Genomic DNA, 15,020 nt, shown 5'->3' with positions numbered 1-15,020 from the left:
CAAAGCTTTATTATGACCAAAACACAGAAAGGAAGGCAAATCCATACAAATCTGAAGAGACTTACACTAGCAGATAAAACCCATCCATCTGCAGGTGGGAATGGGGGGTTTATCCTCTAAGTCCCAAACAGCTCCGAAGCTTGTGATAAAACAGATGGACTAAACATTACAAAAGAAAAAAATATATGCCCCGTTTCCACTGACGCATAAGAAGAGAGACACTAAGATGATTATGTCTAAATCCCCGTAGGCTTGCGCCAAAATCATCGTGAGCATTCTAACCATTACCTTAACATCCAATCCTGCTCAGCTGCTCTCCAAGATGTGAAGAACAGTTCCTTTTTTTTATCTGAAAGGGAACAGCTTTGCATTTTCAGCAGAACGTGATCACAATGGCTTGCAAACCAGCCAGGTTGGAAGGGCGCAGAGGCGACATTAAAAACATGGGTGTCTGTGGCCTTAAATTTGAATCACAAAACTTGAGCACTGGCCTTGCCTCAAGAGTATGGGAGGCCCCACCCTTGGGCCTGTCCTTGGTTGGACTCATTTGGGTTTTTCCTGACTGGACTGATCCTAAAGCACAATAATTACAGAAATTAAATGTTCCGCATTGATGTGTAATGCCATGAATACTTTGTGCTCAGATTGTGTTCTGATCTGCTACGATAATCTTCAAAGGTCCCTCCCCTTTGTTTCACTTCACTGAACTTCGCTCTTTTTTTTTTAAATCGTTTGCTCTCTATCTCATCTTCCCACCTTCTAACTCTAGATACCTCCAACTGAGGCATGTTTCTGCCTCAGTTCATACATTACTCAGAACTAAAAACACTATACAGCGAAGAGATTAAAAGAAAAATGAATATAAACGTATTAAAATCTGTGGTTTCATGACAGGAGATAACGACACTGTTGGTATACCAGATATTTAAAGATAAAAGATCTTTAAACAGTTCCTTGAAAACAATGACAAATACTTCCCTGTAATTGTTTTGCAGTGGAAACATATTATACAATTAATAGCATTCGGATTTTTACAAGCAAGCCAATACTATAAAGACAACAGGGCTGGATAATGAGGATGATTAAAAAATGGTTTAAAAATCTTTATACTCAGTACTAGAAATGTTATCACCCAAGACCAATATTGATCCGTTATAAAACCACAGGACTGAAACTTGACCAGGCAACTCTGCTTATGATTCACATGGAACACAGCCTTCAGTTTGATCAGCCAGCAAACAAAGCTATAATTATCAAATCCAAGACCTGATTCAATGTCTATACTTGCTTTCGTTAATCGATCAATCATTTAATTGAGGTAGTGAATAAACAGTATTGGCCCTTTTTTGCTTCTGATAAAACATCACAGAATGTTACAGCCTCTCATTTCAAGTTACACCGCATTAAGGAATTAAATATCTACAACTTGGAAAAAGCACAAAATCATCTGTGACTGTATTCAAAATAATTCGGAAACAGAAGCATTTAAGAAAAGGTTTTTTAAAAACAGGCAGCGACAATCCTGTCGAATTGTGGGAAGTACACAAGCAAATTTGCATAAATTCATGAGAATTGTAAAGAACAATACCGCTTAGGAGTTAAAACTGTGATCTCACACAGAATTATCTGCTTGCAGACTTCTGCTTATGCTATGCCATGTCTATGCGAGTTGCAATGTTGCAACATATGACTTTGACGGATCTGAATAGCAGATGAACTGCTGTAAACTCCATGACCAGCTCTACCTCGTTCTCATCCATGATGCTGGGCAAACACTTACAGAACCCTTCCACCTCCCCAACGAAGGCATTTTGACAGATCCCCCATCTACAGCCAGATGACAAGTAAATATCATTCTGGGGAAAATGCATAATGAGAACACACAACCTCAAGCTTTGGCATTGAGAGGTTCGTCGAAGAAAATGCAGAATTTCAATGTTCTGACGTCTGTCTTCCGCAGAAGAAGGCAGAAGACCATAGCGAAGCCTTGAACGGGTGTCTTCGTTTCAGGCAGAGGATTTGCTTTGTGCTCTGAGGCCACTGATAGATTAAAACACAGCTATGAATAAATTACTCCAAAATTGCAGCAGTGAAATTTAAACCTCCGACAGCTTAAAACAAGGCAAATAAAAAGACTATTGTTATGTTATGCTGAACCACAAAGATAAATCACAAGAAGTCTCGACTTCACCTTCATTGCAGAACAGCTGTCATCTTGAGTAATGGTCAATTTAATAGGAGAAAAGATGGTCTAAAGAACAGTGAATTCGCATAACCCAAATCTGCCCTTACTTGCTGCAGAGTACTGTACTTTACTATGCTGTGCGCAGCACGTCAACGTAAACGAAACAGCAAACGCTATGTGAGGTGGTGGACTTTCAAACACAAATATCTGATTAGCGCTCCTTCCGGTATGAATAAAATCGATGATTACCTTCAGGACATCTCCACGTTTAAAACTTAATTCGTCGTCGGCAGTGGCTTTAAAATCGTATTTGGCAACGGCCTCCATTCTCCGGGGTTTTGCTGGGACACCTGTGAGCTTTTATAGTTTCGTACAGGTACAGTCTGTCGATGCAGCAGGATGGAGGTTTTACTCCCTTATCTTGCTGGCAAGTGAGATTAAAAAAAAAAGCAAGAAAAATAACAGAATCCGTGGACCACTCGCTTCGAGTCTCTCTCCTCCCGGCTACGACCCGTTTCTCCGGGGTTAGCTCCTCACATAAAGGTCGCTGTCACGTATCTGCAAAGGCAAAGATACATCAGTGAGCCTCCCCAGGCTACGTAATTTAAATAGTAATCAGTAAAGCACAAAAATATAATAATAAGGGACTAATTTAAAAGTGTTTGATCGAGCCGCGCCCTGGAGATCCGACTTGCAATGAAAGGCAAACGCTCAGCAAAAGAGGAAGGAAACCATCTGGCTGACATGCGAGTTAGCCAACCGCAACCCCACTGCGCCCCGACAGCCAATCAGGACGGGGCAAGCTAATAACGTCCAATTAGAGCAGACGTAATCGCTCGCCACCAATAGGACGCCCCGGTCCTCCGGCTCGTCCAATCAGCCGCCAGGAATGTTGACGGCGCCAATCACACAGCAGCACAGCTTCCGCGGAGTGACCAATCCGGCCTCCGCACAGGCCACAGGCCGCTTCCATATTTATCAATCGTGCACTGCATTGATCTCTCCGTCTGCTACATGGCACAAAGTAACACTTTAAAGCTACAAGCGCCACACATGGGATCAGTCGCGTTTTGCCTTTAACGTCAATGCTCCCTGTGATGACTTAAAATTACACCGAGAAACAAGGAAAAAAAAAAACAGTCGTTAAAATGTAGGATGGAAACATAATTCGTCAGCTATTACAAGAATGCAAGGAAAAGTAACCCTTTGTTTACAGGCACTGTGCGTTTGCTTCCGAATAATAATAATAATAATAATAATAATTGCTTACACTTATATAGCGCTTTTCTGGACACTCCACTCAAAGCGCTTTACAGGTAACGGGGATCCCCTCCACCCCCACCAATAATACATTCTTAAAATGTCAGAAACCCTGAACCGCAGACGTCTCGCAGAATACAGAAAGCATCGTCTTAAGAAAACTTTCGGGGAAGTCTCGATCCACCTTTCTTCGCGACGTCAGTATTTTGATCATGTGCGCAATTTTATTCTCGAATAGCATTTTACTTTTTTAATCTTGATTGATCTGGACAATAAAGCTTTATTTTTTTTCTTCGTAGAATTAGAAAACCTAGCCAATGATGTCGCAGACACGGTATTAATATTTCCACAACTCAATATTTAACCCCATCATCACCAGTTTTCTTAAAACTTCACACTCGAGACCTGACCCGATCTTATTTACAACCGTTTACAACTTTCAAAGAATACTATTTAACACGACAACCGTTTTATCGCGAACAACAAACTTCGTAATCCTTTTCGTAACTTCGTAAACCGAGTTACGCCAATAAACGTTTGTTGCCTACCCCACTAATGACATATCAATTGAAATTCGAAATCAAAGTGTCGATTAACTTTGACAAACTATCGATAACACCAGGAAAGATCGATCCATCCGATACCCCGAAACATTCCGACTAGAAATAAATAAGAAATCTGCCTACATTCACATTTTTGAATACAACAACAACGATAAATAAATGCTGGTTAAAAAAAACCCAATAAAGGCATCCGTTCTGAACCTTGCGCTACCGAATAGCATCGTTAATGCAGAATAAATACTCGTGAATTTAAGTTTAAAAGGGTCTTACGCGCTGAATGACCCGAGCACAGCCCCTCCGTCCCGACAGGGAAGTAACTCAGCCGGATTTATTCTAGATGGTTCCTCGATGGAGTTAATATCAGCTGTGCCCTGCTCGCAGACTCAACAGCCAACACCAACCACTCAAGTCAAAGATCACTTCTAGCTAATGCCCTCCCCAAAAACCCCAACAACAACAACAACTACTACAACAACCGAAGCCCTGGCGTTAGGTGGCACCGGCCTGATTTGGGTTTTCGTGATTAAGAGGGGTGAAAAACAAAACACCAACTTCGCCGTGCACTGGCACTGGCACTGTGAGGGACACCTGGGCGCCTGTGCACCGGGGCAAAGTGTCGCACTCGCCGGGCGAAACGCTCGGGTTTTTTTTTTTATATATATATAACCTCTCCGTCGGTACGACGACGGAAAGCGCCGACGAGCCTGTCAGGAGCGCCCGTCACTGGCGTCCCCCCCCCCCCCCCTCGACTTATTTATTTATTTCCTTTTAAAAAAAAAAACCTTCCACTTTCTGGGGGCTCCTTGTTTTCGGTTTCCTCCCTCGGACGCCGACTGTGTCCCAGGCCCCAGGAGCGGAAAAAAAACAAAAAAAAAAAACAAAACTGAAGACAACACTTCGCGTCTTTCCTGTTTCAAAAAACACCAGGCCAAAATAACAGGAGACGACAGAGAGAGAGAAAAACACATAGTAACTCACCCCCACTTCAACCGGGTGAATCCAGCTCAAACACACAGCTCGACCGCTCTCGGGATTGGGAAATACACACTTTGTGACCCACGGATAGTAGTTTGTAACCCTTTCTCTGAATCCCCCCCCCCTTTTCTTATTTTTTTTTTTTTACCCGTTAAAAAAAAAAAATCCCGATATTTATTTCCGTTTCCTTCCAGATGCGGTCCTGCTCGCTGCCTGCCTCACGGCTCGAGCCGGATCTCGCGATACCTGCCCGCGGCGTGCGGGACTGGGGCGGGGCGGGGCGGGGAGCGCGGGGGGGGGGGGACCCTCGGACCCTTCGCTGTGGGCTCTGCGGGGTGGGCGGTCAGAGGTTTAGCATTGCCCCCAGGCCGGTGGGCCAGCTCGCTTCTGCAGCTGCCTTGGTCAAAACCCTCTTCTTCAGGGAAGCCTTTACTGAACTGGTTCCATTCTTCACCCCTCTGCTCTTCTTAGTGCCACACCATCCACGGTCTCCTCTATTGTTATTGTTGTATTGTTGTAATTGTAATTGTGTCTTATCTTGTGTATTCTTCTTATTTATTGTTGTATTCTTCTTATTTATTGTTATTGTCATCCTGTAAAGCGCTCTGAACTTGAACTTGAACTTGAACTTTAGTGCCATATGTAACCGGTACTGGTACAGTGGAATTCTTACTGGCAGAAAGTCTCTCGATTGTAAAACAAGTGTAAAAAACAAAACAAAGTGCAGACAGTGCATCAAGACAATATACAAACAAACAGTAGACAATGTGCAAGTAAACATGTAGACACTTTGAATGTAAAGGTTTTAAACGTGGCTTTGAGAAGCCACCTTTAAAGGCGCTATATAAAATAAAGTTTATTATTATTATTATTATTATTATCTCGTCCAAACTGCGGTGCGGTCCGGTGTATATGCACGGCCAACTGTAATAGTTCGCCTGTCTTTCATCTTCGTATCCTTATTAAAGGTGTTCCCCTCACTGTCGTGACTCATTGTGGAAAATCCACCCGTGCAAGTGCGAATTCCAGCTCTCCCGCGCCCCTTGTCATTGCTGTCAGAGCAATACTTCAGTCGAGTAGGCTTTTATAGATACCCGGGTAGAAATGCTAACTTAACTTTTTTTTTTTTGTGGCGTGGTCTTCGTGCCTACTTGACGCATGCGTGTAAAGAGAAAGCCAGGTGGCACCGTGTGTATGATGGGGTGCGTCAGGGGCCCCCATTCCGTAGGGTGTACTGACATCTCGTGGAGTTGTCCTTCATCGCCTCCTGTAACTCACGTTTCTGAGAAGCCTGGTCTCTTCTAGGAGATGTGCCGCCTAACGCGGGGCTGCACCATTCTCCCTGGGGAGGCCAGAAAGAAGGGTTTTGTTTTCACCCGAGCCCTTATTTGCTATCCATATTTATTTAACTGGGCAAGTTGAAGCCTTTTCCTTCTTCATGAGATGGAGAGTTAAAGAGACCTATCAAACCCGGAGCTCGGTCTTACTTGCTGGTTTTAAACGTTTACTCACCTGCATAACCGTAGTGTTTTTAACCCATTTCCGAGGTGTTTATAGATGCGTTTATTTTTAATGAAGTGAATGCGTGTGGGCAGTCGACTGTACAAGGCATTAAGAAAAAAAAAAACTAGGTATGTGTAAGAAAAATAAGTCATCATAATTCCTTACACTTATAGAGCGCTTTTCTGGACTCTCCGCTCGAAGCGCTTTACAGGTAATGCGTAGAGTGATGGAGCCAGCTCATAGACCGGGATTATTAGGAGATCATGATCACTCCTGTCAAGAAGTGCTCGGTTTTCCACTTCATACAAACGACGGCGCCTTTTTTAACAAGTCGCAAGGTCACTATACTGGGGCAATAGGCCCCACACAGAGCGCAGGGTGAGCGCCCCCTACTGGCCCCACTAACACCTCTTCCAGCAGCAACCTTAGTTTTTCCCAGGAGGTCTCCCATCCAGGTACTGACCAGGCTCACACCTGCTGAGCTTCAGGGGGGCTGCCAGTTGCGAGTTGACAGTGTGACACGGCTACTGGCCGAGTAGATAATAGCGGGGTCAACTAATTGGCTGCTCAAGTTGGGGGAGAAAGCATAACACACCATGGCTAACCTGGAATCCAGCTTGTGACCTCTGAACTAGGATGGCTCAGATCCCTTAGCTACTGTCACGCACAGCACACAGATGTGCCGAATGGTCTCCTCTCGTTCTCATGATATTTGCTTGCGGTGGTGCTGCCCTTGCACAGATCTCTTACTAAAATCCTATACTCTTAAATAAGTCATGATTTCCCTTTAATTACCATGCGCTATGATTAATTTATAGGCTACAATGAGCCTGTCTTGTACAAATTCTGAATACGCTCCCCTCCCAGCCTGCGATTATACACCAAGTTCTTTCACGAACGGAGAAAAAGCGGTGAGCTCACAGAGGAAACTGTGATTTTATTTCCTGACCTCTGTCGCCACCTTGTGGCCAAGGACTCACAGGACAAGACTCGCTGCTTCCGGGTGGTGCTGAAAAAAACTCTCCGCGGGTCCTGCTGATACGGCGACCGCATTTAGTGCTGAAAATCTGACACCTTCGGATAAGCGGAAAGCAAGCGTTTGAAAATTTCTAGAACGTGTTTGATTCTGATCATAAATAGTTAGATTGAGGAACGTGAACGATCTGGCACCAATTAGTTGCTATCACTTCAGATTCTATTAACACATCTTATATAAAAAGTACAAGTAATAGGTTTATTCCATGCTGAAAAAAAGAAGAAAGAGAACACGCAGCTCCCCACCTGAACTACTACCACTTATATAAAAAGTAGATTTAACAGAGTTGCTATTAACATCAATGGAATGTTTAAATACATAATAAACTATTTTTCTGTAGAAATGTTTATTAATGAAATTTTGACGGTTCATTTACTGTTTTTTTCTATATCTAAAGCATTGCTTGCAACCTTAAACTTTACATTTCTTGTTCAAGTGCCTCATTATATTCAAGGTAAGACTTTACTAATCCCGAAGGGAAACTGAGGCGTTACAGCAGCCCAGCCCAAGAATAGCAAGACAGACATCAGAGCAGACTAGAATTGAGACACAGCCTTGGCATTCTTGGACGTGAACTGGAGTGTCACAGGGAGAAGGCGCTAGACGGAGCCGGAACGTGAAGAGAGCAGTCACGTTCGCTACACGTCAGAGGCTGACGAGTTTGAAAGACCTGACGAACAGAAGCAGAACATCGGTAGTTAGGAGCATCTCAGTGCGGATCGAGATCTGCGTGCGCACAACAGATCGAACAGTAGGTGAGGAGGCTTAAAGAGCAGAAATATTAATCTTTCTTTCCTACTGACTTGAAATTAATACGAGCGATAGGAGCAATTCTAGCAAGTCATATGTATGTAAGAGCATCTAATTGAAAAGAATTGCAAACAAGCAATTGACACGAAGGGTTAAAATATTGACACTGACTCAATTTTATAGCTTTTCTAAGTCTTTCAATACAGTAAAAAATCAGCTGAATTTTCACACTTTTATATTATTTTCCATTAAAGTATCCTCGCATTTTGAAGTAGCTGATTTTTATTTGACAACATTGATTTGACGTGTTGTTATTGTATCTCGATCACAGTTCTGAGATTGATGGGTTTTGAAAGAAACACACCTTTCGTTCTTGAAAACATGACCTACGTAAACTCATCACTCCTCTCCAAAAATTATTCTTCCAGTAACCAGACAGGTAAGAGCGCTTCAATTTACTTGGAACAAAGTATTATTTCATTTCTCCTAACTAGTGACAAGGTCGTTTATATAAGCAGTGTTTAACGTATTGGTGAGCATACGAATGAACTGGCTTAATTTGACAAGCAATTTAGGCGATGTGGTGGAATACTTTATCAAAGCGTGAAAGAGGAAAAAAGACGAATTTGTCCTGTTACAGTAATGTGGTTTCACGATTTACAAAGTTATTGGAATCAAGTTCTACGAAACGAATGCGTTTCGTACACTTTGAAATCGCAGGAACGTGTGAAGAAGCTGAATTTAGCAAATCTGCCCGAGCCGATTCCCGTGTGAATTGAGCACCAGGAGTCCTGAACTGCATCGGTGTCTCGGACTCGACCTAGCAACCCGGTAGACACGAAGCTCTTTCACTCAACGAACGCCTTTTGTCTTTACAGCTGGTTTTATCTACCCGGTTTCGTATGGGTGGATTGGTCCTTCTAGAGTAAGCCTGGTGTTTAAATTTTTAATGCCGCAGCTGGTGTATCTCGTGACTTGTTTTGTTGATGTCCTGAGGAATGCAGTCTGAAAGAAAACACGTAAAAGTGGGAATCTGAACGGCAGAGCCACAAAACGCAACGATTTGAGCGATGTGGAAAATGTTACAGTTCTGCAAGTGTTCTGTAACTCCAAGGTCCTGCCCTGAAGGGCTTAGCGCGTCGTTAACCCCTGTCATTGGCTGTCTCCCTCCCAGCTGCGGAAAGGGGCCATGCGCCCTATACCCATGTGATCATGCCCAGCATTTTCGGGGTCATCTGTTTCTCGGGGATCATCGGGAACTGCATCGTGATCTACACCATCGTGAAGAAGACCAAGTTCAGAGCCAAGCAAACGGTGCCAGACATCTTCATCTTCAACCTGTCCATCGTGGACCTGCTCTTCCTGCTGGGGATGCCCTTCCTCATCCACCAGCTGCTGGGCAAAGGCTCTTGGTGCTTCGGCGCCGCCATGTGCACCATCATCACCGCGCTGGACTCCAACAGCCAGATCGTCAGCACCTACATCCTCACGGCCATGACCCTGGACAGGTACCTGGCCACCGTCCACCCCATCAAGTCCAACTACGTGCGCACGCCCTGCGTGGCGGCGGCGGTCATCGGCCTGGTGTGGCTGCTGTCCCTCCTGACCATCGTCCCTGTCTGGATGTACGCAGGCCTGATGCCCCTCAGTGACGGCTCTGTGGGCTGTGCCCTTCTGTTGCCCAACCCCGCCACGGATGCCTACTGGTTCACCCTCTCCCAGTTCCTGCTGGCTTTCGCCTTCCCCCTGGCCGTCATCTGCGCCGTCTACTTCAAGATGCTCCAGCACATGTCCACCTCCGTGGCCCCCCTGCCCCCGAGGAGCCTGAGGCTGCGCACCCGGAAGGTCACCCGCATGGCGGTGGCCATCTGCCTGGCCTTCTTCGTCTGCTGGGCTCCCTACTACATCCTGCAGCTGGCCCACCTGGGCGTGCAGAGGCCCACCGTCGCCTTCGTCTACGCCTACAACATCGCCATCAGCCTGGGATACGCCAACAGCTGCATCAACCCCTTCCTCTACATCGCCCTCAGCGAGACCTTCAAGCGGCGGCTCATCGTGGCCATCCGGCCCGCCAGCAAGGAGTGCCGGGTCAACAACAGCACGACGGAGGGCAGCGTCAGCCTGAGAGTGGTCCCCGAGTCCCTGCAGCAGTGCCCGTTCCTGGGGGACTTCTCCCACAGCGGGCTGCCCGTCACTGTGGCGGTCCGCTGACGCGGCGGGTCCTCCCCCCCGGGGGATCTGTGGTGGCGGCTCGCAGACGTTGAGCTGGGGAAAGTCCGCTGTTGCTCCCAGTTCCTCGCATCTACCCCCAGTGCAGGCCAGGCGATCAGCGGACAACGTGCCAAGCCTGTCCTGCGTCTCTGCTCAAACCTGCACCCACGGCCGTGTCGTGCCTGACTGGGTGAACATGCTGGCGTGTTCCGTTAGATTAATTAGTTAAAAGTCCGTCCAGAGCCAACATGCTGCATGTGATCCAACAGCGTGCACAGATTGACTGTGATTTTTACTCCTTCCTTCACAGCCCACTAACACCGTCCCCTTTGGAGACCACTGACAGAACAAGTGTTTTGTGTCAAACTAATAGATATTGGCAGGCAGTTGGCATCCCACCTACAGGGTGAAATATTATTCTTTAAACATAAATTCAGAAATGATTCATTTCAGTACTTTGCCATAATGTAGATGACTGTTATTGCTAATAATAAATGGATGCCTTTACAGGCAGGTTCTGTGATCAGGGGACAACATGCCCAGTTTGTCCTGCATCTCTGCTTAATGAGGTAAAAGTCTGTCTAGAACAGACATGCTGCGTGTGATCCAACAGTGTGCAGTGAATGACTGCGATTTTTAAGTAGGGCTTGTTAGGGTTAGTCTAATTTAAGGTGCAATCGATTTTTTAAAAGATTGCTGGTCGGATTACACATTGCACTGTTTGTACCTTCTAATCAATTTAACACAACTTCTTTAGCCAAAGAAAGTAATGTTTGGACATGAGGTTGGGCTCCTGTAATGAAGAGTCCAATTATTTACTGCAAGATTCAGCATTAATAGAGTGCTCAGTTTAGGATCTCTGCAATTTTCTCCACTTATTTTCCCCTTCTGCTGTTTTTCAATGTGCAAATTCTTTATACAAGCTTCACAGATACTATATTTGCAGGACACCCATGCTTGTTTTACAAAATACAAATATATATCCTATTTCATGTTTTACTCCTCGACAGAAATAAATACCAGACAGCCTCCTATGGTGTGCAAAAAGAATGGAATGGAAGTGAACCTTCACTCAGTTACACTTGGACATTTCCTTCCTCGAGATGGATCACACTCTGCGCAAATATTAGAAAAGGAACTGGCTGACTGACATTCTGAAGGGCATTTCCAATTTCAAATAACCGGACCAGCTCTCCTCAAGTCAGCCTTCCTCCTGGGACAGTACCATAGTTTTTCCTTGCAGTGCTGATTTGCAAGTCAGCATTGATCTGACCTGTTCCTCTTTCCCCACTGCTGTGTTGAATGTTTGCAGTGCAGAGCTGGGCCACTGCATCACCTGGGGCTGTGAACCCTGGGGAAAAGCAGGAAGGACGTACAGGACGGGACTGGTAAACAGTTACGTGCAGAATGAAAAACCGTATTCCGAAGTTTCAAGTGGAAAAACCTTGTCAAACATACTGCAGGTACAGTTTCATGTGCAATGCATGTAAACAGCTTTCTAAATTCCAACATACCAGATGTTGTACTCCCATTATTTTCTATCAGATTCTCCTGTAAAGGGCTTTGGAGGAAGTTTAAATTACAGGACTGATTGAACAAGGATATCCCGTGAACAAATTGCTTTCTTGAATCAGCTCTCCATTCCCTTAACCGTTTTTCTTAAACTACTGTACAGTCTATCCGGTGGAGCTGTGGTAGTTCAGGTGGCAAGGGCATCTGGCTCCTGACTGGAAGGTCTTGGGTTCAATCTCACGTAGGGGCAAGTGATGTGGCTTACCCTAACTCCTTCCAGACAGCTCCCTGGTCCACTCAGCCTGCTTTCCAAATGAGTACCAGGGGTAATAGGCTGGCCGGAGTGTGATGCTGACCACATCACCTCCATCTCCAGTGTCGGATGGTCAAGAAAAAAGGTTGCCCTTGCCCCCCATTCCTCCATGGGCCTCTGATGGCCTGAAAAGGGACTTAGCTTTACTGTACAGCTTGCAAGCTGATTGTAATAACAATCCTATGTTACTGCAAAGGTTGAAATTCCAATATTATTGTGACGTTACTGCTATTGTTGTCATTATCCTTAATTTGACTGAACACTGTCGCTGTGGCGCTTGTGCTGTTATCAGTGCTTTCTTGAACAGTTTGCAATGGTTCACATTGCTCAGCGCAGAGATCTTTAACAACCTGCATTTATGCCAGAACATTCGCTGTAGCCCTTCCTAACACAGTACCCTCTGGAGACCACTGATTGAACAAGTGTTATGTGTCAAACCAATAGATATTGGCAGGCCATTGCCTTGGCATCCCACCCACAGAGTAAATTATTATTCTTTAAACATAAATTAAAACATGATTTATTTCAGTACTTTGCCATACTGTAGATACCTATTAATGCTACTAAGAAATGGATGCCTTGACAGGCAATATAATACGTTCTTAAGAAAAATGATTAATTTTAAAACAGTTATTTCTAAGAAGGCATAAATAAGAGCTTGGCTAGCGAAAGACAGTTAAAGGCTGTCCATCTGCTGCTTGTTGTTTTTATACTGAGCAGAAAATGATGTTTGCAGAAAGCACAGCAAGCCCACAAGAGGCAGCAGTGATGCCGAGAGCACTGTAAAGGGGTGTTGGGCTAAGAACACTAATTTGCCCTCTTTTGGGGGGATCAGTCTTTAGTCTTAATGTTTTTTTTTGCAAGAGCAGCGAAAAAACAGGGCTATGAATCATTTCCAAATGCCAGCTGACTAAGTAAATAAATTGCACAGCACAAATGTCTCTGAAAGGCTTTTCAATCATTAATGTTTTCTCTGTCAACACACAGCCTGCTTTCAACAAGGCTGCAAAATGCCAACTTAACAACCCAGCTCTGAGTGGGCACTTAGGAAGAGTGAGGAATTTCTAAGGTTTTGCCCAATTTATAGGGTGTCCAAAAAGCTGGCTTTGTACCCCGAGCTGTGTGAATTCAATCGTTCGCTTTGCCAAGAGAGAGACCTGCAAAAGCACTGCTAATTGTCTTCTGTGCATGCCTGTCTTTTGCACCTGTGTGTAAAGGCAGTTGTCAGTAAGATCGATTCTGGAGATCTTATGCTCCGAACTGTGGTAACAGATATGTACAGCAGACTTAATATAGTTCTACTTTGTTTTAGTATTTGTTGTTTTGTTAGAAACTGATTTCTTTGTTTTTGTATGATGAAGATAAAGCACTTTTTCTTGACTCGTATGCTGGCCTCTATCTCACCTTTTGTAAAATGCCCAATACCAGATCCTTTCAAGAGGATCCTTTAACTGTTTTCTTTTTCTTTTTTTACAACTGCTGTAAAGCTACTTTTAAAGGCACTACATAAAATAAAGTCTATTATTATATTATTTTAATTGCCACAGCAGTATAGTGACATACTGTAAATATCAAGAAGGAAATGCAAAGTATCTTGGAAACTTGATTCTTTCCTTGAAGAAGAGGAACTGAGGAACCAAGGAACTTTTAAATATTTTTTTCTTGTTCTCACAGAAAAAAAAAATGTCTTTACGAAAGGAAATCTCTTCTTTTGCTGTTAGGTTGTCTCTTACAGGCTGCCTGAAACCAAAGCAGACCGCTCGATGCATGGATTTATTTCTGACAGCACCTTTGCCACCTTGTAGCCTGAACTGGTCAGATCTGAGCAAGACTGGGAGACCAGGTGGCTGCTGTGAGTGGTGCTGGGGGACCAGTAATTGGCACTTTTTGCACTGGAGCAGAATGTCCAAACCAGTGCCGCAGTATGTTGATCTAGGACCCTATTGTGTAGGAGATGTTAAACTGACTTCAATCAGCAATGATCTGATGGCACCATCTGCAATATTAGAAGTGTTAATCCCAGTGTCATGGATAAATTCCACCCTGGATTTGCACAATCTGGCCTTTATAAATGTTCCCTCTTAATTCAATCGGTGAAGCAGTTCCTAGGAAGAGTGGGTGCTGCAGTTCGGTGACAGATGAGATAGGCCCTATCCTATTTGCAGAGCTCTTTGGTATCCTATGGGATGAAATCACTCCATAAATGCAAGCAATTATTATTGATTATTTTGCTGTTGCTGCTTTACTTCCTGTAAGTGGCTGCAGAACACTGCTGCTCAGCTCATCGAGTCCTCGCAGACTTGTCTCACACAGTAGCTTGGTCCCAATCCACTTGCTCTGTACCATCATAAGTGATTCACTAACGCAGCAGACATAGCAGGAATGGTGGTTTCAGACCAAATACATTCAGCAACATCCCTGTGCTCTCTTTCCTTGAGCCCCTGCCAGTTAAAGTATTGTTTCCTTTTTATTTGTGCAGAGTTATTTGTTAGTTCTAAGTGACTGTGCTAAGCGATGTTATGTCACGCTGATATAAGTCTGCGACAGATGAGTGTACTCTGTTCTTTAAGTGTTCTTTATGAAATTATAAAATATGTTGAATACCAAACATATTGTTGAGTTCCTGTGACTTTGGATAATGTCTACACTAACTTGCTTTAGCCCAGCTGTGGGTCAGACAGCATCTGGATGGTACAATTCACTTACAAGACT

At 44.4% G+C, this 15,020-nt stretch overlaps 2 protein-coding genes across 4 annotated transcripts in view; one reads left to right on the top strand and one right to left on the bottom strand.

Moving 5' to 3' along the window:
* Nucleotides 1–5,222, bottom strand: part of grb2a (growth factor receptor-bound protein 2a) — a 40,571-nt gene extending 35,349 nt beyond the window's left edge. Inside the window, exons 1-3 of one of the 3 annotated variants that reach the window (XM_088926887.1) lie at nt 4,987–5,181; nt 4,791–4,841; nt 2,435–2,743 (exon numbers count right to left, since the gene is read on the bottom strand). In XM_088926887.1, coding sequence (XP_088783013.1) covers nt 2,435–2,512 — 78 coding nt within the window. In that variant the 5' untranslated portion in view covers nt 2,513–2,743; nt 4,791–4,841; nt 4,987–5,181. Of the gene's footprint in view, nt 1–2,434; nt 2,744–4,278; nt 4,741–4,790; nt 4,842–4,986 lie in introns of those variants that run through there. The other 2 variants (XM_088926886.1, XM_088926888.1) reach the window with 2 other exon arrangements.
* A 3,392-nt stretch (nt 5,223–8,614) lies between these two features.
* On the top strand, nt 8,615–10,483 carry mchr1a (melanin-concentrating hormone receptor 1a). The gene is made up of 2 exons (XM_088928087.1): nt 8,615–8,711; nt 9,447–10,483. The coding sequence occupies exons 1-2, from the start codon at nt 8,615–8,617 to the stop codon at nt 10,481–10,483; spliced, it is 1,134 nt and encodes a 377-aa protein (XP_088784213.1).
* Nucleotides 10,484–15,020: the final 4,537 nt, after the last annotated feature.

Source organism: Atractosteus spatula, chromosome 11 (assembly GCF_055471065.1).
Source record: "Atractosteus spatula isolate fAtrSpa1 chromosome 11, fAtrSpa1.hap1, whole genome shotgun sequence".
Taxonomy (NCBI): domain Eukaryota; kingdom Metazoa; phylum Chordata; class Actinopteri; order Semionotiformes; family Lepisosteidae; genus Atractosteus; species Atractosteus spatula.
The sequence above is the reverse complement of the archived record's forward strand: the minus strand, read 5'-3'. Positions and strand labels throughout refer to the sequence as shown.